Below are 24,648 nucleotides of genomic sequence, written 5' to 3' on the forward strand. Positions count from 1 at the left end.
CTTAAAAACACCGCTGAATGAGCGCTGTGCTTAAAAACACCGCTGAATGAGCGCTGTGCTTAAAAACACCGCTGAATGAGCACTGTGCTGAATGAGATGCAAAAAGAGCCTCTGGTATGCAGCCTGGACTAATGGAAAGAGATCAAGGGCGGCAGCCCCACAGAATGAGCACATAAATGAGCGCTTGGTGCCGTAGCATCTTGGTTATATTGGGCGCGTAACACCTAAGCACAAACAAGCATCACAAGACTGAAAATAAACAAGAGGAAGTGAAAGGCTCCAGATTCGCCGGGTCAGCAGCCAGACAGCACCGTCTCATGCACGGTCAGTGTTCCTGTCTTTCAGCAATTGATTGATGGCTGTTTGAAGCCTATGAATGATGGAGCTGAGCACCACAAGTCTCTGTAAGCTATGACCTGGGCCTCCTTCCAAGCAGGTGTATGATTTGAGAATCTGCCAGTCCTGGGAGTGACTAGCCTCATTTAGTGTACACTCTGTGAGACTGACCATGTGGTGAGGTCCCTCAGCCTCCATGACTGGGCAGGACCTGCTTAATGTGACGCAGTTTTGCTTAACCCTTGAGGTAGGCCCAGACTCTCCTGAGAAATGCCATTTGTTGTGGGCTGCAGGTCCTGGTGTTCACTGATACAGGATCTGGTGTAAGCTTTGACTGAAAAGCGAACAACAACATGTCTGCAGTGTGATTTTTAACCTCAGGGGCCCAGAGAACAAGCTGCAGCATGAAAAACCAGATTGTGAGGCCAAACACTGATAAAAGCAGGTCAATGATCGCGATGTCTGTTAGTAAAGTGGAGAAATTGGGTAACTGATGGAAGAAAAGAGCAATAGCTAAACAGCTAAACAGCTCTAGAAAAAAAGGCAGGACAAAGGCAATCGACAAGCTAGACTTTGGTAAATAACTGTGGTATGAAGATTGCATCAAACTGCCTGATTGATTGTTGACCATTCCAGAACCATTGCAGGATTTTTAACTTTGAATAAAGTAGTGACTTTATCGCTCATATTAGATAATCTTTCCTCAAGAGTTAAATTATCAACACTAGAGGGCTGGCAAATCTCTTTGTCCCGCCCCGCAAAGAGGGCGGGCTATATAGGCTTGTTTGGACCATGGTTGTGGGTTTATGGACTTCGCCTTGGGAGACGTAAAGCCTCTTTCATAATGTGGAGAAGAATATTCACAGCCTGTGTCCTGTTCTGTGCCTGCCAAGCACAAACTGACCCGTAAGTAAAACCTCCATACCTATATCCATGAAAACAGACAGAGTATTTCTCAGGTCAGACTTTAAGTGTTTGGAAAGTGAGCTGTGTTACTCTGTGTTACTCTGAACTCATCTCTCACAGGACATATGAGTGTTTACTCTAGAGATGTGGTAAGACACCCAATATGTCGTTTGATCTTCTTGATTTTATTGGCTTTAATGGATTTCATCAGAGTCAAACCACAAGCAGAACTGAATCTGCCTCCTTTACTAATTAGTAAACATTTAGATATTTGCATGGTGCAGTGTGCGTTTGGTGTTAATCCCAAATTGGTCATTTTGGAAGGAAAATGCATTCATTTATTTTCTGTCTGCATCACAAAGTATGTCAAAGTTAATCTCTGAGAAGGAGCCAAATACTGCACAGAAAGTCAGAAATCACATGGGTTTATGTACCTGTTTTTTTCCTGACCCACTTAAATTTTTATGTCAGTCTGAATTTCATCATATAGGTGCCTCCCCAAATTCATTCCAGTTCATAAACCATGTACTTAATCCTCAGGAACACCGTGCAGGAATCTCCTGTCTATATGATGGTTTTTCTAGGACCAGGAGTCATTGTGGGGGGAGGGGAGAGTACACCACCTGGCCAAATAATGTCACCGACTGAATTTAAAACAGCAAGTACTTAAGAGTCAATGACTGGATCATTATTACAGACCCGCAACATTATACAGCAGTAAAGTGAAGTCGGCTGAGTATGTGAGTCTCCTGAACGGCCAGGTTATCCCATCAATGGGTTCTTTCTTTCCTAATGGCACGGGCACGGGCATATTCCAGGACAATAATGCCAAGATTCATCAGGCTCGAACTGTCAAAGAGTGGTTCAGTAGCACAAGGAATCATTTTCACACATGGTTAGTGTCTGGATGAAAAAAAAATGTTGAGGTGTTGCATAAGCACACGGAAACAAACCATTGACGAATGTGCACCATAATCAGCGCTAAAGGTGGTCCAACGAAATATTAAAGTGTGTAACTTTAACACAGAACCAATGTGAGGAGCTGCCTGGGGGAAGGTGACACCTTTCCCCCAGTCTGAGATTTAATGAAAGGTTTTTTACGTTTCGGACAGCTGGTCGAACAGTGTGACTCCTTTCGCAGTTCCTTCCTGGTGACGTTTCCGGGGGTAATTCCGACCGGCTCCGAGACGAAGTTCTGTAGCCTCTTGCTTCATGTCAATGAAATGCTGCAGCTGACTGTGTCGCTGGTGGACGGGAACCAGACCACGGTCCTGCAGGAGGTGCATTCAGACAAAGACATCTACCAGTGCTCTCACTTTCAGGTGCGTCACAGGTAGCAGTCTGATCACGGAGGTCAAAAAATGACTGTCCACACTGCACTATGGTCTGAAATCAGTAGTACAGTGTTGGCCTTGTTCAGCACAAACATGAATGTTTACATCCAGGGTATAAAAGACAGAAAGTTTCTCCTAAAGTATTAAATTTAGGTGATTCTGAAATATATTGTTGTGAGGTTTAAATAGGTGTAGAGCTATGCTGATCGCTTGTACCATCCTCCACACAGCCCCCCAAAGTGAGTGTGGAGTCCATCCAAGTAATTAGGGTGGAGTTACGTGGACAGGACCTTCAACTGGTGAAGGAGACCAATGTCCGGATAAAGCCAGCTACCCCAATATCATTCATTCAGACGGACAAACCCATTTACAAGCCTGGGCAGACAGGTATTTTCCTCTTTCTTACTCTCTTTTAAAATCTCTGTTTCTGGTGGGTAAAACTAAACACAGACAAACTGCTTTGGCCATTAATTACAGTCGTCTGAATAACCAGTCATGCCAGAAATCTGGGGCACTGCCTTAGATAACAAACAATTGGCTTTTTATCTTATTGGGTCACAAACACTTTTGTGTCTGTCTGCTACCTTGTTGGCCTCAAACAGGATTTTATGCCAAAAACCCTGTGAATAAAGATACAGGCTAATACTGGCTAAAATGAACTCTAATGTGTCTGAATTCACTAAGTCATGTTACCGGATCTCTTCCTTCTTTGTAGTGCATTTCAGAATTGTCAGCCTGGATACAACGTTTGCCCCTGTAGATCAGCTGGTAAGAGCATAAGATTTGATTGACATTAAGTTTGAATCACTTTTAGCTGGCTATTGCTCAACATGAGGTTCTGATTTTGTGTAGATGCTGTGGATTGGCAGGGTTTCACTTTAGCTATGGTGGACTGCTGAATAACCAGCAGCTTTAACACGAAAGGAACAGGAAACGTACTGGAGGAGAAAGTTAGACTGATAGGCCGAAATCCTAATTCTGCTTATATCCACAGTGCTATGTTTTCATTTAAAAACGCAGATATTAGTCTCCATATTCACATTTTGCCTACACAACCCCAGAGTTTTCAGCCCCACAAAACCTTTGTAAACACTGTCATGGCCGTATATACTTCTGAAAACTCAGTTTGAACGTTTCAGTGTGGATAAGTGAAAACGGAGACTGATGAAAAACGCAGTTTCTAAAGGCATTCTAATTGGTCCTTACTCATCACATGACCCATCCCTGAATTGATCCCACTAGTTACATCCTCTCAGTGTCTGATTGGTCACCTGGTCACCCTACATGGAAGTAAATTCCAGCATGGCAGATATAGTGGAGCTGCTTTCAAAGGATCTTTCCCATTGCTGACCTGTATGCAGCTACATAGCATGTTACTCTGTATGGCTGCTGCATGTTTGCACAAAAGAAACAAATTTACCAACCAGCGTGTTGATGTTCGCATGTCCAATGTAGGCTAATATCTATTTCATATATGTTTTTGCTCATGTCAATATGGATGGAAATAATTCATATATGACATGAAAACTCCTGTGTGGATGGAGATCGTTTTCGTAGCAGTGTGACCAGAGCTTATGGTCGTCCCACCTGGAAGTTTAGAGCCGTTTCCATCATTGCTCCCAAGTCCCCCGAAAATACACTTTGCAAAATCACTAAATGATTTAGACTGACCTGTGAACTTAACCCTAACTGTGATCTTACATATAATCACATTTTTAGTGACATTAAACAAAATTACCAGGGCGCTTGTATTATGTTCTTAGTTCTGTGTATGATTGGCGTACATTCAGATTCCTTAAATTTAATTATGAATTACATATCGGTAAAACCTTGACACCTCCTGGATATTTTGAGACATGCCATACATATATCATAATGTTATCTAACAGCTAACTAAGCTTAATTACAAACCTGTTTTAGTAAAATAACAGCACACATGGGAGCACTAGGAAGGGGACCCCCCCCCCGTAATTACCACTGACACCTGGGGTCCTGCTGGGAGATGTTCAGCCAATAATTGCTCGGTCAGTCTAGCAAATACTGGGGTCAAGGTTACTAGCAGAAAATCTCATATATTAAAAAAAAAACTCCAGACAGATATGGCAGGGCAGATGTGAAGGTCTTCAAACATTTACCTAAGCAGAAACTATTGCTACATCAACATGGTGCGCTCCAATGAAGAGGCGTTCACAAGGTGCTTAATGTAATACCCACTCAGTCCGGCATAGCTAGAGCGTTTGAGAGCTCATTAAACTGATGATTCTCTGCATTTTGTCTTTTTCAGTATGACGTGGTGCAGCTGGAGGTGAGGATGAGTTTAAAAAGCTCCCCGTCGGCTTTAAGTCTGCACCCACATTGTCTCTAAGTGTTTTTTTTCATGTGCATGGAAGGTTTTTAAATATCTTCAAGGTAGTTTTTTTATTAGGACAGCTCTATGTTTTCCTGACACTATTATCTATGTTTTCATACAGACAGAATTATGTTATATGAGACGTTCAGGTTAGGTACCGCGCTGTGCTGGGTCCCTGCTCAGCTGCATGTGTATGAGGCGTTCAGGTTAGGTACCGCGCTGTGCTGGGTCCCTGCTCAGCTGCATGTGTATGAGGCGTTCAGGTTAGGTACCGCCCTGTGCTGGGTCCCTGCTCAGCAGCATGTGTATGAGGCGTTCAGGTTAGGTACCGCACTGTGCTGGGTCCCTGCTCAGCAGCATCTATATGAGGCGTTCAGGTTAGGTACCGCCCTGTGCTGGGTCCCTGCTCAGCAGCATCTATATGAGGCGTTCAGGTTAGGTACCGCGCTGTGCTGGGTCCCTGCTCAGCAGCATCTATATGAGGCGTTCAGGTTAGGTACCGCCCTGTGCTGGGTCCCTGCTCAGCTGCATCTATATGAGGCGTTCAGGTTAGGTATCGCACTGTGTTGGGTCCCTGCATGACCTACATTCTTGTGGTCAAGGCCATGAAGGAGTCTCTGTTCAACCCTGGCACACTAAATGTGTTGCATCAGGATGTCAGATGTTCTTGTAAGTACAAAGAAAGGTTGTGTTGCGTCTCCATCCAGGACCCTAAATTCAACCGCATTGCTCAGTGGACCAACGTCAGGACCGACCAAAAAATCCAGCAGCTTTCACACCCTTTGAGTTCAGAGGCTCCACTGGGTGGCTATGTGCTGAGGGTCTTCTCCGGACAACACCGGAGCCATTACAACTTCAAAGTCATGGATTATGGTGAGTTTTCCGTGGATCTCTGTCACAGTTGTTTACAAGTGTATTAATATGCTGTAACCAGTCAAAGACTTAAGGGCTCCCTGCAATCCTGACAAGGATCAGCAGCTGGAGATGGGTGGATGTATCCAGTTAATCCTGAGATCTTACATGTTTCTGCCCTCTGACCCCCCCTAGTTTTGCCACGGTTTGAGGTATCCCTGAAGGTCCCGTCAAAGGTCTACATTCTGGAAAGCCAGCTGAAGGTTTCCGTGTGTGGAAGGTGGGTGTAGCTCGCACTGACTTTCCTAGGCCGTTGCTCACAGAGTGCGTTAACAAGCAGACATGCGTGAGCGCAGTGGGCCTCTCTGCTCTGTCATTCAGGTACACGTACGGCCAAGCAGTGCCGGGAAAGGCCAGTTTTGAACTGTGTCTCAGCTGCCCCCTGAAGGATGTTTGCTGCCGTCATGCTGAATCTGTACAGGTGAGAAGGAGGACAAGCCGTCTGCTCGCTGATTGGCTGGCATGCTCCTGAAACACGGTACATGCTGGAGGACAGAAAATCAAGTTTAATGTGGCCCAGTATCTCGCGTTTACAAGTTTCTGACTTTTGAATTAGGCTGTTTCTGAGAAGGTTCTTCAATTTGACACATCTCCTTCTCGGTGATTCCTGTGACCACAGCTAGAGAAATCGGGCTGCGCCTCCCACATCTTCGACATGTTCTTCTTCTATAACTCCACCGCCATGGGTCTGGAAACGCTGATGTTTAATGCCACAGTGGAGGAGGAGGAAACAGGTAACGCTGCAGGGCAAAACGCTAATGCTGGCACATTGGGACGAAAATGTAGGAGAACAAAAGTCATTTACACCTAGAGACGTGACAGGTGCCATTACACTGGTCAGTTTGCAGTGTTTCCCCTGTAGGTATCATTCTGGCAAAGAGCACACCCATAGATATGGTGAAAAGGATCGGATCTGTTTCCTTTGTCGACACACCTGCGTTTTATGAGCCTGGATCAACCATTGAGGGAAAGGTACTGTAGGTGCCCTCGGACGAAGACGTACATTCCCTCTTTTTTATTTGTGTTATTGTATCTAAGTTAAATGTAGGTGTTTTGCATAATTGATGTGACAGTATTTGGCAGACATGAACTTTTAATGCATTTTGCCTTTTCCCCCAGATCAAAGTGACATATTATAATGACACGCCAGTAGCCAATGCTGAGCTCCAGCTGCTTCAGGGATACTGGTACAACAGGGTACCATTGCTTAATGGTACTACTAACGCAGATGGCATACTTTCATTCTCCATCAATACAACAGTGTTCACTGGATCCCGCGTAAATTTGATGGTAAACTGCCTCTTCTCTCTTCTAGCCTCCTGTGCGGCTCAGTCATGCTCTGTGACGCTGCAGCCATCTTGCTGAGTGCATGAATCTGTTTGCTTTTTCAGGCCACATGCAAGTCCCTTCTGGTCCCTGGGTTTGGGCTTCTGTACGGAACTTTCAATGAGCCCACGGAAACCCTGTCAGCTATTGAAGCTGAAGCTCCCCACAGACAGACATACAGCTTATTATCTCTGAAGAGCATTGAAAAGCCGCTGAGATGTGGAAGCACAGTGCCTATCGTTGTGAAGTACACTCTGGTTGGGGAGACATCTAATGCAAACCCGTTACATATATATTACCTGGTGAGTTATTTATTAAAGGCTCAATATGTGCTGTCTAATAGAAGAAAAGTGATGTTATACCTATAGGTTGAATTATTCATGCTTTCAGAAGATTGTTTCCGGTTCTGGATTTGGAGAGATGACGCCCACACCCTGAGACAAATGAAACTGACTTTAGGTTTCTGCCTCTGCTTCAGGTTCTGTCCAAAGGCTCCATCGCCCGTGCTGGTCAGATGGCAGTTCCATGGTCAGAAGGCTTATGTGAGTTAGTGGGTGACTCCAGGTTTCATGATGCAGACGAGACATTGATGCCAGTGTTTCCACTGGTAACATTTCTCCCAGGCGCCCACCAGGCCAAAATCTTTACCACCGCGACAAAAACATCAATCCAACCAAGCAATCATCTAATCTAATGCCTCGGTGACTCACTCAGGAAGCCCGATTCCCTCCCTGTCCGCCTTGTATGCATTACAGCATTCGGCTGGTTAACAGCACTAATAGGCTACATGACACTGGCATTTAGCAGACACTCTTATAAAGCTGATGCTGTGAGGGAATGGGACCAAAACAGTAAAGTTCACCCATTAATCTGTCCCTCGGAGACCCAGTAATAGTAGCAGTAACTTTCTGACACAGCTCTAGCGTGAATGCGAACTGTAACAGATCACTGTATTTGGGAAGGGGAGGGGACTTATCCCCCTTTATTCACTTGGCAGCTGAGAGTACAGTTAGGCTGTGTGCAGTGCATTTAGACTGAGTCAAATACGCAGTTAGTGCAGTGTAGTTATGCTGTTGTTGCATTATTGAGTGAAACACTGCAGACTGGCAAACTATTGAGGACTTAAGTTAGCCACTACTAAACAAACATAGTTATTACTGTAACTGAAAAATAACTAGCCTGTAGGGTGACCACCTAATCCATGTCAGGAGAGACACTATGAGCTACTTCAGCTTTTACGAACTACTTTAAAGCTGAAAGGGTTCTGTGCTCTGCTAAAATGTTTGGTTAGTTCCTAGATTGAAAGACTCATCCAGCTGTTTTGCATTAACATTACTGACACATATGCATGATTATAGGAGACTGACCAATCAGCATACGGCAAGAACCCAGTGCTTAAGTGAAATCCTGGTCCTTTTAATTGAAATGTATGAAATGGTAGTTTACAAATCCTGTTGTAGCTCATAGTGTCCCTCCTGACATGGATTAGCTGGTCACCCTACTAGCCTGTATTAATTCATATAATTAATCTATAGACGAGAGAGGGAGTGTGCCACTAAACAATCATAAAAAATGTTCAAAAATGGTCAGATGTCTGCATTTTTTCAGTAGTGTCATCCCCAAGTCACGTCGCCCCCACAGCAAACACTTGATCCACAAGACACTCTGGATGTTCTACATAAAGAACCAATTTTCCCACAGACACCGAAGGCGAGACGTCCTTTCTGCTGGAGGCCATTGAAGAGCTTTCTCCAATAGCCCAGGTTCTTGTCTACATGGTGCTGCCCAGTGGGGGTGTGATCGGAAATAACATGGACTTCTCCGTAGAGAAGTGCTTGAAGCACAAGGTGTGTATGTCACGTCATGATTTTGCTGTGTGCGTGTCTTCAAACAAGATGAAATTTGGAACAGGTTCATTGCATTGGCATGGTGTTCTTTTCGTGAGATGCTGGTCATCTGGGAGTCTGTGTCTGTTTAGGTGTCCATGGAGTTCACACCCAGCCGAGCTGTACCAGGGGAGAACGTGGAGCTGAAGGTCACGGCTCTGCCGGGGGCCTTGTGTGCTCTCGCTAGCGTCGACCAGAGCGTGCTGCTGCTTGATGCAAGCAAGCGACTGAGTGCCGAAAAAGTATGACAGTGTGACAATTCCCATCAAAACCATAACATTGCAGTTACATACCTGCAGAAATGAAAATAAGCAATATATATATATATATATTGCTTATTTTCATTTCTGCAGGTATGTATGTGTACACATACTGCTCAGGAGTTTTGCTATATATATATACTTGTAGTACAAAGCAGAGCATTGTTATGTATAATTACTTATCAGTAGTCCAGGATGACAGCTCATTTCTCTGCAAACTTCGATTTCTTGTTTTATATTTTTTTAACAGATCTTATTAAAAATTTGCCTGAATTGCTTTGCATTTTAGCAGTTAAACTGAATTTCTCCTTTTCGTGTTTTTCTGGGACAGATATTCGACTTGTTACCTGTCCAAAGGAGTGCAGAGCTGCCGTACTGGATGGACGAGGCTTCAACATGCATGCCTGTCAGATCAAAACGCTACCTTAGTTATGACAGAGACATATTTGCTCTAAGTAATTTTAGGGTAAGATTTTTTTTGTCTACAAAGCAAAACAGTGCTTGAACTGTTTCATGTTGTCATTTCACCATAAGGTATACATCAAATGTTTTGACATTTGATTTTTCTATCAGGATTTTTTGGTCAATCTATACAACATTCTAATAATTTATAAGAGAATATAATATAATATAATATAATATAATATAATATAGAAAATAATAAATAGAAAGTATTTAAATCACATGCTTCAGCGTCAGAGAAGTAAAAGTGCCTCAATTGTTCAAGTCATATTTAAAGAAAAGCATGTTAGCCAACAAACAACTACTTCCAATCTTTAAATTAAAGGCTATGGGCCTGATTATAAAAATCATCACAATGAAGGAATGTTGATATATTGGCACAAACTTTTCTCATTCTGACTCCTTCCATGAAGTCATCTCTGCTTTTAGCTACAAATAAACAAAAAAGTAAGGATTTCACTGTAGCTGTACATGTGACAATATGGCTGTTAGCCCTAGTCTGATATTGGTGCCATTGTGGAGAATGATGTTTTTGAGCAATACAAGCTGTGCGATTTTATTACAAAAGTTACTGTCAGTTGAATCATTCAGAAATATTTTGTCTTCAATGAAAATTGTTCTAAAAAAAGGTATATAAATTTGAAGACTCAGGCTGTATTATCAAGACAAAGAAAAACATTTTAAATAAGTCACTCTTATTGTGCTAATTAATGAAAAGATTTCAGGTTTGCGGAAGTCCAAGTAAATGTTATAGATTATTGAAACATTTGTTTTTTATTGGAAACTCACTGGTTGAACCATGGAAAAGAACAGTAAACAGATATCTCAAATGCGAGCATGCTCCTGAAAACAAACAGTCCACCTTCAGTTTCCCGCACATCGGATCACTGTATACCCAGCCGGCCTTCCTTATCCTTCCTGCATATACCCAGCCGGCCTTCCTTTTCCTTCCTGCATATACCCAGCCGGCCTTCCTTATCCTTCCTGCATATACCCAGCCGGCCTTCCTTTTCCTTCCTGCATATACCCAGCCGGCCTTCCTTATCCTTCCTGCATATACCCAGCCGGCCTTCCTTTTCCTTCCTGCATATACCCAGCCGGCCTTCCTTTTCCTTCCTGCATATACCCAGCCGGCCTTCCTTATCCTTCCTGCATATACCCAGCCGGCCTTCCTTTTCCTTCCTGCATATACCCAGCCGGCCTTCCTTTTCCTTCCTGCATATACCCAGCCGGCCTTCCTTTTCCTTCCTGCATATACCCAGCCGGCCTTCCTTTTCCTTCCTGAATATACCCAGCCGGCCTTCCTTTTCCTTCCTGCATATACCCAGCCGGCCTTCCTTTTCCTTCCTGCATATACCCAGCCGGCCTTCCTTTTCCTTCCTGCATATACCCAGCCGGCCTTCCTTTTCCTTCCTGCATATACCCAGCCGGCCTTCCTTTTCCTTCCTGCATATACCCAGCCGGCCTTCCTTTTCCTTCCTGCATATACCCAGCCGGCCTTCCTTATCCTTCCTGAATATACCCAGCCGGCTTTCCTTTTCCTTCCTGCATATACCCAGCCGGCCTTCCTTATCCTTCCTGCATATACCCAGCCGGCCTTCCTTTTCCTTCCTGCATATACCCAGCCGGCCTTCCTTTTCCTTCCTGCATATACCCAGCCGGCCTTCCTTTTCCTTCCTGCATATACCCAGCCGGCCTTCCTTTTCCTTCCTGCATATACCCAGCCGGCCTTCCTTTTCCTTCCTGCATATACCCAGCCGGCCTTCCTTTTCCTTCCTGCATATACCCAGCCGGCCTTCCTTTTCCTTCCTGCATATACCCAGCCGGCCTTCCTTTTCCTTCCTGCATATACCCAGCCGGCCTTCCTTATCCTTCCTGAATATACCCAGCTGGCTTTCCTTTTCCTTCCTGCATATACCCAGCTGGCCTTCCTTATCCTTCCTGCATATACCCAGCCGGCCTTCCTTTTCCTTCCTGCATATACCCAGCTGGCTTTCCTTTTCCTTCCTGCATATACCCAGCTGGCCTTCCTTATCCTTCCTGCATATACCCAGCTGGCCTTCCTTTTCCTTCCTGCATATGTCCAGCTGGCTTTCCTTTTCCTTCCTGCATATACCCAGCTGGCCTTCCTTATCCTTCCTGCAAATGCCCAGCTGGCTTTCCTTTTCCTTCCTGCATATACCCAACTGGCTTTCCTTTTCCTTCCTGAATATACCCAGCTGGCCTTCCTTATCCTTCCTGCATATGCCCAGCTGGCTTTCCTTTTCCTTCCTGCATATAACCAACTGGCTTTGCTTTTCCTTCCTGAATATACCCAGCTGGCCTTCCTTTTCCTTCCTGAATATACCCAGCTGGCCTTCCTTTTCCTTCCTGAATATACCCAGCTGGCCTTCCTTATCCATACCTGGTTGCTCAGTCTGCTCATGACTTACGTGCTTTCATCCAGCAAGTCAACTGTCATTGCATTTCAACTGGCAGATGTTAAGACATTGTTTTATCTTTTTTTCAGAGTTTGGGACTAAAGACTATCAGTAATTTGATTCTAAGAATGCCTTCCTGTGTATTTTTCAAGGGGAGAAACTATTATTACCACCATGCTGTAGGTGAGACTCAACTTCCTGATCTTACGTGAATGATGTCTTGTGGGTATGTGTGTTACTCTGTGTTACCTTCACAATGGATTAATGTTATTTCATGCCAAATTTAGCCTACAGGTGTTTCGTGTTGTTATTAGTGGTCATTGCATGTGGTCACAGAATATGTAGGATAGAATTTGTGTATGTCTGCATATCCGTAAACATATGAGTTGATAGCATATTGTTTTCATATCTGTCCAAAACAGCGGATCGACTTTCGATGATATCAGAAGCAATGCCATTGATGCCAAAATTGGCACCACTGGAGACCAAAAGGACGTTCTTCCCTGAGACTTGGATCTGGGATCTTGTTGAAGTGGGGTAAGAACTATCTGATTCAGATTCCAGCCCACGGTGAACAGAGAGCTTTAGAGAAGTACAGTGCTACTCCTGTTGGCCAGTTTCGGGGTGCTGGATCTCTCACCAGTGCCATTTCACTGTTGTCAGTCATGTCTTGTTAACTAAATAAATAAAAAAAACACAATAAAAGCGCCCCTAAGCAGCCGGCACTCTCACCAGTGCCATTTCACTGTTGTCAGTCATGTCTTGTTAAGTATATAAATAAATAAAAACAATAAAAGCGCCCCTTAGCAGCCGGCACTCTCACCAGTGCCATTTCACTGTTGTCAGTCATGTCTTGTTAATTATATAAATAAATAAAAACAATAAAAGCGCCCCTAAGCAGCTGGCGCTGTCACCAGTGTCATTTCACTGTTGTCAGTCATGTCTTGTTAACTATATAAATAAAAAAAACAATAAAAGCGCCCCTAAGCAGCTGCCGCTCTCACCAGTGTCATTTCACTGTTGTCAGTCATGTCTTGTTAACTATATAAATAAATAAAAACAATAAAAGCGCCCCTTAGCAGCCGGCACTCTCACCAGTGCCATTTCACTGTTGTCAGTCATGTCTTGTTAAGTATATAAATAAATAAAAACAATAAAAGCGCCCCTAAGCAGCTGCCGCTCTCACCAGTGTCATTTCACTGTTGTCAGTCATGTCTTGTTAAGTATATAAATAAATAAAAACAATAAAAGCGCCCCTAAGCAGCTGCCGCTCTCACCAGTGTCATTTCACTGTTGTCAGTCATGTCTTGTTAACTATATAAATAAAAAAAAACAATAAAAGCGCCCCTAAGCAGCTGCCGCTCTCACCAGTGTCATTTCACTGTTGTCAGTCATGTCTTGTTAACTATATAAATAAATAAAAACAATAAAAGCGCCCCTTAGCAGCCGGCACTCTCACCAGTGTCATTTCACTGTTGTCAGTCATGTCTTGTTAAGTATATAAATAAATAAAAACAATAAAAGCGCCCCTAAGCAGCTGCCGCTCTCACCAGTGTCATTTCACTGTTGTCAGTCATGTCTTGTTAAGTATATAAATAAATAAAAACAATAAAAGCGCCCCTAAGCAGCTGCCGCTCTCACCAGTGTCATTTCACTGTTGTCAGTCATGTCTTGTTAAGTATATAAATAAATAAAAACAATAAAAGCGCCCCTAAGCAGCTGCCGCTCTCACCAGTGTCATTTCACTGTTGTCAGTCATGTCTTGTTAAGTATATAAATAAATAAAAACAATAAAAGCGCCCCTAAGCAGCTGCCGCTCTCACCAGTGTCATTTCACTGTTGTCAGTCATGTCTTGTTAACTATATAAATAAAAAAAAACAATAAAAGCGCCCCTAAGCAGCTGCCGCTCTCACCAGTGCCATTTCACTGTTGTCAGTCATGTCTTGTTAAGTATATAAATAAATAAAAACAATAAAAGCGCCCCTAAGCAGCTGCCGCTCTCACCAGTGTCATTTCACTGTTGTCAGTCATGTCTTGTTAAGTATATAAATAAATAAAAACAATAAAAGCGCCCCTAAGCAGCTGCCGCTCTCACCAGTGTCATTTCACTGTTGTCAGTCATGTCTTGTTAAGTATATAAATAAATAAAAACAATAAAAGCGCCCCTAAGCAGCTGCCGCTCTCACCAGTGCCATTTCACTGTTGTCAGTCATGTCTTGTTAAGTATATAAATAAATAAAAACAATAAAAGCGCCCCTAAGCAGCTGCCGCTCTCACCAGTGTCATTTCACTGTTGTCAGTCATGTCTTGTTAACTATATAAATAAAAAAAAACAATAAAAGCGCCCCTAAGCAGCTGCCGCTCTCACCAGTGTCATTTCACTGTTGTCAGTCATGTCTTGTTAACTATATAAATAAATAAAAACAATAAAAGCGCCCCTTAGCAGCCGGCACTCTCACCAGTGTCATTTCACTGTTGTCAGTCATGTCTTGTTAAGTATATAAATAAATAAAAACAATAAAAGCGCCCCTAAGCAGCTGCCGCTCTCACCAGTGTCATTTCACTGTTGTCAGTCATGTCTTGTTAACTATATAAATAAAAAAAAACAATAAAAGCGCCCCTAAGCAGCGCGCGCTCTCATCTGATCAGCCTCGTTTCTCTTGTCTGTGTGCAGGGACTCTGGGTCGGCCAGAGTGTCACGTGTCGTCCCAGACACTATCACCACCTGGGAGACGGATGCGTTCTGCCTCTCCCAAGCCGGGCTGGGCCTGGCCCCCCCACTTAACCTCACAGTGTTCCAGCCCTTTTTTCTGGAGATTACCTTGCCCTACTCCGTCGTCCGTGGGGAGAACTTTGAGCTGAAAGCCACTGTCTTCAACTACTTGCCTAAGTGCATCATGGTGTGTATACAGACTGACACTTGCTCCACGTGTGATGCATGTGTTTGCTGTGATCATTCTGACTCGCTTGCTTTCTCAGGTCACCGTGACCGCTGCCCCTTCCACGGATTACACATTACAGGCCTGCCCTGGCTGTCAGTATTCCAACTGCCTGTGTGCCTCGGAAAGAAAGACATTCAAGTGGGTTCTGGTGCCCTCTGCCCTCGGTAAGCTACTAAGTTCATGTGTCTATTGCTCATGCCAACCTGGACGTACTCTGGTTCTCTCTGCCCACACACATGGCCCTATGATTTATGCATATCCCCATTAAATCCCACCCTTTTCACACTCAGGTGCTGTGAATGTGTCCATTAGTGCGGAGGCCAGTTCCACAGAAACCCTCTGCAATAACGAGGTGGTTAGCATACCAGATAGGGGTCGCATCGACCGGGTCACACGCACCCTGCTGGTCAAGGTAAGTAATGCCAGGCTTGGAATAAGGCATTTTAATCTTTGGCTCATTAGTGCATCAGCTGTTGCTCATTCTTCCATCCATCCCTTTTCTTTACTGGCTTGCCATTGAACACCACCATGACCTGACAGTATTTTCCCTTGGAAACAATCTGTTGCAGTTTTTTCTAAAAATGCATCTGATATTTAATGTTCAATCAGGGTTCCCGCGGGGTCTTAAAAAGTCTAAAATTCAGAAAGTTAAATTTAAGGCCTTAAAATGTCTTAAAAATGCCCAGATTTTCATCCTAGGTCTTAAATTTAATTTACCCAAGTCTTACCATTCTTACCTCCGTTCATTCCCAAAAAGCGTTGTCCGCAGAAAATAAAATAGTAAAACGCTGTAAAACGATGGTTGTGTTTTCTGGTCTGCACCGGTGTCTGCGTGGTAATAAAACTACAAATCCCATCGCGTGATCACTGCAGCCAGGCAGTTAGCGCTTGATTCCCCTGCACTTCCTGTTGCGGCTGGTCGTGCACCTGACGTCAGTGGCTGAAAGTGCACGTTCTGCAGCCAGACCCTTCTCAAACTTTAGTTCTTGAGGCCAATGCGAACGGTATGTTGTTTTATTATTTGTATTACTGAATGATATAGTTACAAGTTTATTTCATGCCATACATTATTACAATGTAAATGTTTTGATGTAGTGCGTTAGTATTTTTTTTCTCTGATGACTGGAGTGAATTCTTTCAGTTAAAAGGCAACTACTAGCCAGTTGGCTCATATTATCTTATCATAAAATAAACACATTTCTACTTTTACAGAGCTTTTCATGGAGTTACCTTGTGAATGTCTTAGTTTCCAGCATATAGATTTTAGTTGTTCGTGTGGTCTTGAGGAGAACGTTTCTCTTTCTCCTTATGGAACGGCAAAGCAAGTTTATATTATCATACACAGGGGTTATTCAATATGCTTTATAAAAGCAAGATTTTAAATAGTTAAACCAAGACAAAAAAAAGCAAAATAGAGATGGAAAAAAACTTATTTGAATAAAAATTACTTAGAAAATCTAAAAAATCTGATTAAAAGTGCAGTATGTCCTGCCCCGCTCGTCCGCCACGCCTCCTCGTTAACCCCGTGTGGATTCCCCGTGTTTATCAGCGGTTTCCAGTTGTTTTCATTATCGCTGATGGGCCTGGAACTTAACTTCCGCGATAGGCGGGGGATCACTATATATTTTAAGGCTTAAACTATAAAAAAGTTTATGTATATGGTCTTTCTATATCGCGGATTTTCACCTATGGCTGATGGGTCTGGATCCCCCGCCTATCGCGGAAGTTACGTTCCAGACCCATCAGCGATAGGTGAAAATCCGCGATATAGAAAGACCATATACATAAACTTTTTTTATAGTTTAAGCTTTAAAATACCACTCCCACATGCTTTAAACACATGTGAACTGTCACGATGCATAAGCGCCCGGAGCGCAGACAAATAGGCAGGAAGCCAGGGACCAGGAACACGGGGTTTAATCGCAGGTAATAGCAGAAAGACAATACACGCAACAATACAACATCAATAACCGGACTCGGGATATTAACACAGACGTGGACTAAATATACAAGACAAGTCAAAATCAAATAAGAAACAGGTGATAACAATTAGGAAATAACATGAGGTAACGAGGTGGGCGTGGCACACACGAGGATCGTACGGAGCTGGGCGTGACATAAACTTATTAAAACGCACTTTGTAAACACATATGATATGTGGATGTTGGGCTAAGGATATGAGTGACATAAAATATGAGAATTTCTGATATCATTCGAATGTTTCTAGTAATGCATCGTGTTGGTCTTAAATTTTACTCATAATGGTCTTAAAAGGTCTTAAATTTAACTTACTGAAACCTGCAAGAACCATGTCAATATTCTAGATCATAATTTAATTGATTCAGTAAATATGCACTGTGACCCGTGATGCAGTTCTTGTGATCTGCAGGCTGAAGGAACAGAAAAGACTGACAGTCAGAGCTGGCTGCTATGTCCAAGTGGTGAGTGTGTGTCTGTGTGTGTTTGTGCGCATGTATGTCTGTGTGTTTCTATCTGTGAGTCTGTGCATCCCTGTCTGTGTGTCTTTGTCTGTGTGTCTCTGTGTGTCTGTGCGTCTCTATCTGTGTGTCTGTCTGTGCGTCTCTGTGTGCCTCTCTCTTGAGTGTGTGTCTGTGAGTGTTTGTGAGCATGTGTGTCTGTGTGTTTCTATCTGTGAGTCTGTGCATCCCTGTCTGTGTGTCTTTGTCTGTGCGTCTCTGTGTGTCTGTGCGTCTCTATCTGTGTGTCTGTCTGTGCGTCTCTGTGTGCCTCTCTCTTGAGTGTGTGTCTGTGAGTGTTTGTGCGCATGTGTGTCTGTGTGTTTCTATCTGTGTGTCTGTGCGTCTCTGTCTGTGTGTCTTTGTCTGTGCGTCTCTATCTGTGTGTCTGTGCATCTCTATCTGTGTGTCTGTGCGTCTCTGTGTGCCTCTGTCTGTGCATCAGTATTTGTGTCTGTCTCTGCGTCTTTGTCTCTGCGTCTCTGTCTGTGTGCCTCTGTCTGTCTCTGTCTGTGTTTTCATTTCTTTGTATTCCAATCTTTCCTCAGGAAAAGAAATCAAGGAGTCTGTGCAGCTGCAGCTGCCTGAGAATGTTGTGGAAGGATCAACCCGTGTCACATTCTCTGTCCTGGGTAAATTAAAAATGAAAGAGGCCAATATTGACAAACATGCCAAGTGGTATCACTGAGTCTTGTCTGCCTATTGAGAAGAGTGTAGTTTAGGGGTCTAGGAACTCCCCAGAGAATAATTGTAACCAGGGTAACCTCAACCGTAACCATGGAGATCGCATCTTCAGATCAGACTTCCAAAATATGGATGCGTCGCCAGCCACCACAGTCATGTTCCTGGTCAAAGTCTTCTCCTCTTTATTCAGGGGACATACTAGGCCACGCGCTGCAGAATGTGGAGAACCTGCTGAGGATGCCCTACGGCTGCGGCGAGCAGAACATGGTCCTCCTGGCCCCCAACATCTACCTTCTGCATTACCTGAAAGCCACGAACCAGCTGACCCCTGCTACCCATGAGAAGGCCACAGGTTTCCTCAAGAGCGGTGAGCGAGGCGGCCATTTATTCTGCGGCTTAGTGTTTTAAAGGCTCCACACTGAGGCTTTGTTCACTAGGGTACAGACCAGCATGGACAGCAGAGCCAAGTAAGGAGGGGAGGAGGGAGAAGTAGACGTCTTATGGGTTAAATGATACTAGCATAACGAAGAGCTGCAGACATTTAAACATCCTGACAACATTGTAAGCATTACAGCCCCATCTCAAGTTAAAAAAAACAAGGTCAAATAAGCGCTCTTTCACACCCCCCTGGGCCGTCACCATGCCAGTGTAAGCCAAAGCTCAGTACCCTGGAGCCCTTACCTCATTGGGAGGGCACTGAAGGCCACGTGAAACAACCAACGAGGGTCCAAGCTGTTAAAGTTTGACGTACCTTTCTGTTTGCCAGGTTACCAAAGGCAGCTGAATTACAAGCATCATAATGGCGCATTCAGCACCTTTGGCTCAGGATCTGGGAACAATTGGTAAGTAGGTTTCAAAGGTGTATTTCTGTCCCCAAGATGGGAACCGGGACTTTGGGCTGGGTTACATCTAAGATGCCACTAGGAGCTGATTGGAGGAACATCTGTGTCCCTCAGGCTGACCGCCTTCGTTGCCAAGTCTTTTACCAGTGCGCAGGAGTTTATCTACATCGAGCCCAAACAAATGAAGGAGGCACATTCCTGGCTGTTCACGACGCAGAAACCAGACGGATGCTTTTTGACTGTGGGGAAGCTTTTCAACAACAGAATGAAGGTGAGAATCCCAGCGACTGGAGATCCGGTCGCCAGCTGGTGGGACGGAGTGGGTGGGGTGGGGTGGGGTGGGGTGGAGTGCTCTGCTCCGTCATGCGACTCACTGTCTGAACAGGGTGGAGTGGACGATGACGTGACGCTCACTGCTTACATCACTGCGGCCTTCCTGGAGAGTAAGATGTCAGTGAGTACCCTTATCCGGGCCAGGTGCTCTTATTGTAGCCTATTACTGACTTGGGATTGGGCACCAAAACCAGCTAGTAGACCTTCACTAATTGGCTGTGTTGCAGCCTCAGGATGCTGCTGTAAACCGTAGCCTGGCCTGTCTGAGGTCAGACAGCAGCTACCTGACAAACACCTACACCACGGCCCTGCTGGCCTATACCTTCAGCCTGGCTGGAGATCAGGAGAAACGTGCCCAGCTGCTGGATCACCTGAAGAAAATCGCCTCAGATAAAGGTATAGATTGTGCGTGTCTATCTATCTGTCTTGCTTTCCTGAAGGTATGAGTCCGTCGCTCCTCACGTTGTGTGTATCTCTGAGTCAGAAGGTGGGCTGCACTGGTCCCAGTCATCTTCTGAGAAGTCCGAGGCCCTCTCTGTGGAGATCAGTTCCTACGTGCTCCTAGCTGTACTCGCCACATCTCCACTGACCTCCACCGACTTGGGTTATGCCACCAAAATAGTCCAGTGGCTAGTGAGGCAGCAGAACGAGTATGGTGGCTTCTCATCCACACAGGTAACCTCCACCACACAGGTAACCCCATACAGGTAACCTCCACCACACAGGTAACCTCCACCACACAGGTAACCTCCACCACACAGGTAACCTCCATCACACAGGTAACCTCCATCACACAGGTAACCTCCACCACACAGGTAACCTCCATCACACAGGTAACCTCCATCACACAGGTAACCTCCATCACACAGGTAACCTCCATCACACAGGTAACCCCATACAGGTAACCTCCACCACACAGGTAACCTCCACCACACAGGTAACCACATACAGGTAACCTCCACCACACAGGTAACCCCATACAGGTAACCTCCACCACACAGGTAACCTCCACCACACAGGTAACCACATACAGGTAACCTCCATCACACAGGTAACCCCATACAGGTAACCTCCACCACACAGGTAACCTCCACCACACAGGTAACCTCCATCACACAGGTAACCCCATACAGGTAACCTCCACCACACAGGTAACCTCCATCACACAGGTAACCACATACAGGTAACCTCCACCACACAGGTAACCTCCACCACACAGGTAACCGCATACAGGTAACCTCCACCACACAGGTAACCTCCATCACACAGGTAACCACATACAGGTAACCTCCACCACACAGGTAACCTCCACCACACAGGTAACCACATACAGGTAACCTCCACCACACAGGTAACCTCCACCACACAGGTAACCTCCACCACACAGGTAACCTCCATCACACAGGTAACCTCCATCACACAGGTAACCTCCACCACACAGGTAACCTCCATCACACAGGTAACCCCATACAGGTAACCTCCACCACACAGGTAACCTCCATCACACAGGTAACCTCCATCACACAGGTAACCCCATACAGGTAACCTCCATCACACAGGTAACCTCCATCACACAGGTAACCTCCACCACACAGGTAACCCCATACAGGTAACCTCCATCACACAGGTAACCTCCACCACACAGGTAACCCCATACAGGTAACCTCCATCACACAGGTAACCTCCACCACACAGGTAACCCCATACAGGTAACCTCCATCACACAGGTAACCTCCACCACACAGGTAACCCCATACAGGTAACCTCCACCACACAGGTAACCTCCACCACACAGGTAACCTCCACCACACAGGTAACCTCCACCACACAGGTAACCTCCACCACACAGGTAACCTCCATCACACAGGTAACCCCATACAGGTAACCTCCACCACACAGGTAACCTCCACCACACAGGTAACCCCATACAGGTAACCTCCACCACACAGGTAACCTCCACCACACAGGTAACCTCCACCACACAGGTAACCTCCATCACACAGGTAACCCCATACAGGTAACCTCCACCACACAGGTAACCGCATACAGGTAACCTCCACCACACAGGTAACCCCATACAGGTAACCTGCACCACACAGGTAACCGCATACAGGTAACCCCATACAGGTAACCTCCACCACACAGGTAACCTCCACCACACAGGTAACCCCATACAGGTAACCTGTATGTGTGTGTGTGTGATATAGTGTCATTCCCTTGAGCCATGTAGTTTGTGTAGTTTTGGTGCATAATAGGAAATGAGCCGCTCAGCGAGCCGTGCTGTATGTGCACAGGACACGGTGCTGGCTCTGCAGGCGCTCTCTGTCTACGCCACCGCTGTTTACAGTCCAGATGGTTCCAGCACAGTGAGCGTGCAGTCAGCAGGTGCAGAGCAACATCACTTCACCGTCAATGAAGACAACAGGCTGCTTTACCAGGAGAGGGCGCTGCAGGACCCCCAAGGACTCTACAGCATTGCAGTGCAGGGCACTAGCTGTGTCTCTGCACAGGTGAGTGTTACTCTAGCAGAGCAATGACCATTTAGTGGCATTCATTAAAAATACAAACCACACTAAACAAATACTCTATGTGGACGAGTATTGGGACATCAGTCGGTCCAACATCTCACTCTGAATCAAAGTGTATTAGTATGAAGCTGGCTAACCCTTAGATTATATCCTCCTGAGACCCCACCCATTCATTTATGTCCATTGTAGTGGACATGTTTTTACATCTATCTTTTCACTGATGTAAGGAAACATATTTATTCCTGTTGTAAACTAAAGAGGACATGCTGTGAAATTAAAAATAAAAATAAATTTGAAAAAATCTAAATTGTAAGAAGTCTTATTTCCTCCAAAAACAAATACCCTGTAATTGAAGGACACTTTTTTCCTTGGGTCTCCGGAGGATGTACTTTTCTGGGAAGGCTTTCCCTTAGACGTTGGTACACACTGCTGGAGGGATTTGCTGCCATTCAGGTTGGGTATTGATGCTAGGTGATCAGGCCCCTCTCTGTCAGCTTGTGTGGCCCCCACCTCACTACTGGACGCGCTCCCAGATGTTTCCAGTTCACTTGCGGTTGTCCAGGGCAGCTCTAGCTGGACAGAAATGTGGGGAATCGACTTGTTGGAGTGGTGTCCTATAGTGTCCGGTGGTGTCCTATAGTGTCCGGTGGTGTCCTATAGTGTCCAGTGGTGTCCAATGATGGTGCCAGGCTGACTAACCTCTTCTATATGACCCCCCCATTCTGCTGCCAGTGTTTGATGCTGCAGGTTGCATGACTGAGTGCTTAATTATACACCAGTATGTCAGCAGTGGGTGTGGCTTAAGTGGGCAACTCCTGTAATTACTATGGATGTCCCAATACTTTTGTCCATGTTGTGTATTTTGCATTTTATTGTGCAACATTGATAGTCAGACTGGTAGATTTGCATTTGAGAGGTTTTCACAAAGGACACGTGAGCACGACACTGACGAGTGTTTAGTGGCCTTTTGGATACGGCATGTGTTGTGTTTAACTCCCAGCTGGTGCTTCATTACAACATCCCAACACCGACTCTCAGCACCACCTTCAGCGTTGTCACCAACACCAACAGTGACTGCAGCTCCACTCGGCAACAGAAAATCCTACCGCTCGACTTCACCATAAAGTGGGTGCAGTTCCATGGATATGATGCTGTAAAAAGTATAAAATTTCATTACTGGGCAACTGGGCTGCCTGTTCAGACTGCTGCAGAAAAATTGCTGCAATACTCCTGAGTGAGGAGCTCAATCCAAATCACTCCAGGAAATCTGTGAATCTGTTAATTCAGCTTTAGTCATTTGTAGTCAATTGGCTACAATCAAAAGTATTAATTATGAGATGTATTAAGAGCATCGAAGGGGGTGCCAACCGGCAGGGGCCGGGTCAGGCGGTACCTCGCCTCACGGTGGACCACCAGCCCAATCCTGAGATCCAACTACGAGCTTTTTAACTGCAGTAACTTTAATGAACACTGGAGACCCTAATGCAAAAAAAAGACGTGGTACAGAACATTCCTCTGTGTTCTTCTGTTGCAGATATAATGGGCTGATGAACAACACCAATATGGTGATAGTAGACGTAGGCATGCTGTCAGGCTTTGTTCCCATGCAGTCATCCTTGAAGACGGTGGGTCACCGCTCTGTACTTTTGACCATCTGTACTTTGCGTTTCTATTCCAGCGTGCATAAGTTTAACAGGCTGCACATTTGTATCTCACAGCTGAAGACGTCCATAAGCATCGATCGGGTTGATGTTGAAGATGACCATGTCATCATCTATGTGGCTGAGGTACTTTTTTTACTCTTAGCGCTGACAGATTTAATGACAGGCTAAGGAGCTGTATCAATGCTGAGATGCTGGGAGCTGCTGACCGGGCAGAATGGTGTGTTTCCAAAGATGCAAGGATCACTATTCAAAAACAGCACGGTGGCGCCTTGGCCTAGCAGCTAGATTTTGATACTTTGTTTCTGACTTGTGCTGCCAGTGATGCGGTTACATATTTCAGGCGGTTGGTGAGGCTTTGAATAAGCATGTGCACAGGAACAAGTCTTCACACACTAAATTCCTCTGGATAATATACAGCCATTTCTTATTGCTTTTAAACAGCTGCATAGAGACATTCCGCTGACCTACACGCTGCAACTTGAACAACAGGTCAACGTGAAGGACCTTAAGCCGGCCATAGTCAAGATGTATGACTACTACCAGACCAGTAAGGACATCCCCCATATGGGCGTGTGCGTGCATGAGCTAATCGGAGCGTGTGCTCAGTGTTGGCTGGTATCTCACTCCGGCCTGTTTTTCAGGTGACTACACTTTGGCTGAGTACACCTTTCCCTGTGCTTAAGGCAGGTGTGTATCAGCCCCACCGTAAATACAGCAGGGTGCGTCTCCCAGTGCTGATGGTGATGTGTGCTGGAGTCACACCACACGTGTTTATCCTCTCCTTTCTCTGCAGATGCACCTACGGCGGAGCCCTACATACCGCATGCTTCAGTTTGTAAATCGCAATAAATGCAAATGAGTTCTCTGCTAAACATCTAATGTGTGTGTTAAAAGTTTTTTCTCTCCCGATTGGGACCACCAGCAGCCAAGCACAGCAGTGTGGCACTGTGATATGCAGTGTGTGCCACACTCCAGGGAGAACACT

At 45.1% G+C, this 24,648-nt stretch overlaps 1 protein-coding gene across 3 annotated transcripts; it reads left to right on the forward strand.

The window, feature by feature from the left end:
* Positions 1 to 1,088: 1,088 nt before the first annotated feature.
* Positions 1,089 to 24,537, forward strand: LOC111833778 (alpha-2-macroglobulin-like). 3 transcript variants are annotated; one of them, XM_072701357.1, is made up of 36 exons: positions 1,089 to 1,242; positions 2,384 to 2,564; positions 2,807 to 2,963; positions 3,292 to 3,344; positions 4,861 to 4,881; positions 5,634 to 5,799; positions 5,974 to 6,058; positions 6,160 to 6,259; positions 6,458 to 6,572; positions 6,701 to 6,810; positions 6,958 to 7,128; positions 7,230 to 7,466; positions 7,643 to 7,706; positions 8,866 to 9,011; positions 9,143 to 9,292; positions 9,642 to 9,776; positions 12,282 to 12,375; positions 12,615 to 12,729; positions 14,868 to 15,093; positions 15,173 to 15,299; positions 15,426 to 15,547; positions 17,525 to 17,576; positions 18,161 to 18,244; positions 18,487 to 18,663; positions 19,063 to 19,138; positions 19,253 to 19,409; positions 19,524 to 19,592; positions 19,699 to 19,867; positions 19,956 to 20,146; positions 21,766 to 21,981; positions 23,000 to 23,124; positions 23,534 to 23,624; positions 23,718 to 23,786; positions 24,105 to 24,210; positions 24,305 to 24,350; positions 24,457 to 24,537. In XM_072701357.1, the coding sequence occupies exons 1-35, from the start codon at positions 1,181 to 1,183 to the stop codon at positions 24,343 to 24,345; spliced, it is 4,260 nt and encodes a 1,419-aa protein (XP_072557458.1). In that variant the 5' UTR covers positions 1,089 to 1,180; the 3' UTR covers positions 24,346 to 24,350; positions 24,457 to 24,537. The 3 variants fall into 3 exon arrangements, with proteins under 3 accessions (XP_072557458.1, XP_072557460.1, XP_072557459.1); XM_072701359.1 differs by lacking the exons at positions 21,766 to 21,981; positions 23,000 to 23,124; positions 23,534 to 23,624; ... (2 more) ...; positions 24,305 to 24,350; positions 24,457 to 24,537 and adding exons at positions 20,491 to 20,554; positions 20,641 to 20,657; XM_072701358.1 differs by lacking the exons at positions 21,766 to 21,981; positions 23,000 to 23,124; positions 23,534 to 23,624; ... (2 more) ...; positions 24,305 to 24,350; positions 24,457 to 24,537 and adding an exon at positions 20,691 to 20,723.
* The last annotated feature ends 111 nt before the right edge of the window (positions 24,538 to 24,648 follow it).

This window comes from Paramormyrops kingsleyae, chromosome 17, assembly GCF_048594095.1.
Source record: "Paramormyrops kingsleyae isolate MSU_618 chromosome 17, PKINGS_0.4, whole genome shotgun sequence".
In the NCBI taxonomy this organism is placed as follows: Eukaryota; Metazoa; Chordata; class Actinopteri; order Osteoglossiformes; family Mormyridae; genus Paramormyrops; species Paramormyrops kingsleyae.

Excerpts from the sequence above, each read along its gene's own strand:
- LOC111833778 (XM_072701357.1), top strand. The coding sequence starts at position 1,181 with ATGTGGAGAAGAATATTCACAGCCTGTGTCCTGTTCTGTGCCTGCCAA. Across the intron at positions 17,577-18,160 it reads CTGGCTGCTATGTCCAAGTG|GAAAAGAAATCAAGGAGTCT; the intron begins GTGAGTGTGTGT and ends ATCTTTCCTCAG. Across the intron at positions 23,125-23,533 it reads CCGCTCGACTTCACCATAAA|ATATAATGGGCTGATGAACA; the intron begins GTGGGTGCAGTT and ends CTTCTGTTGCAG.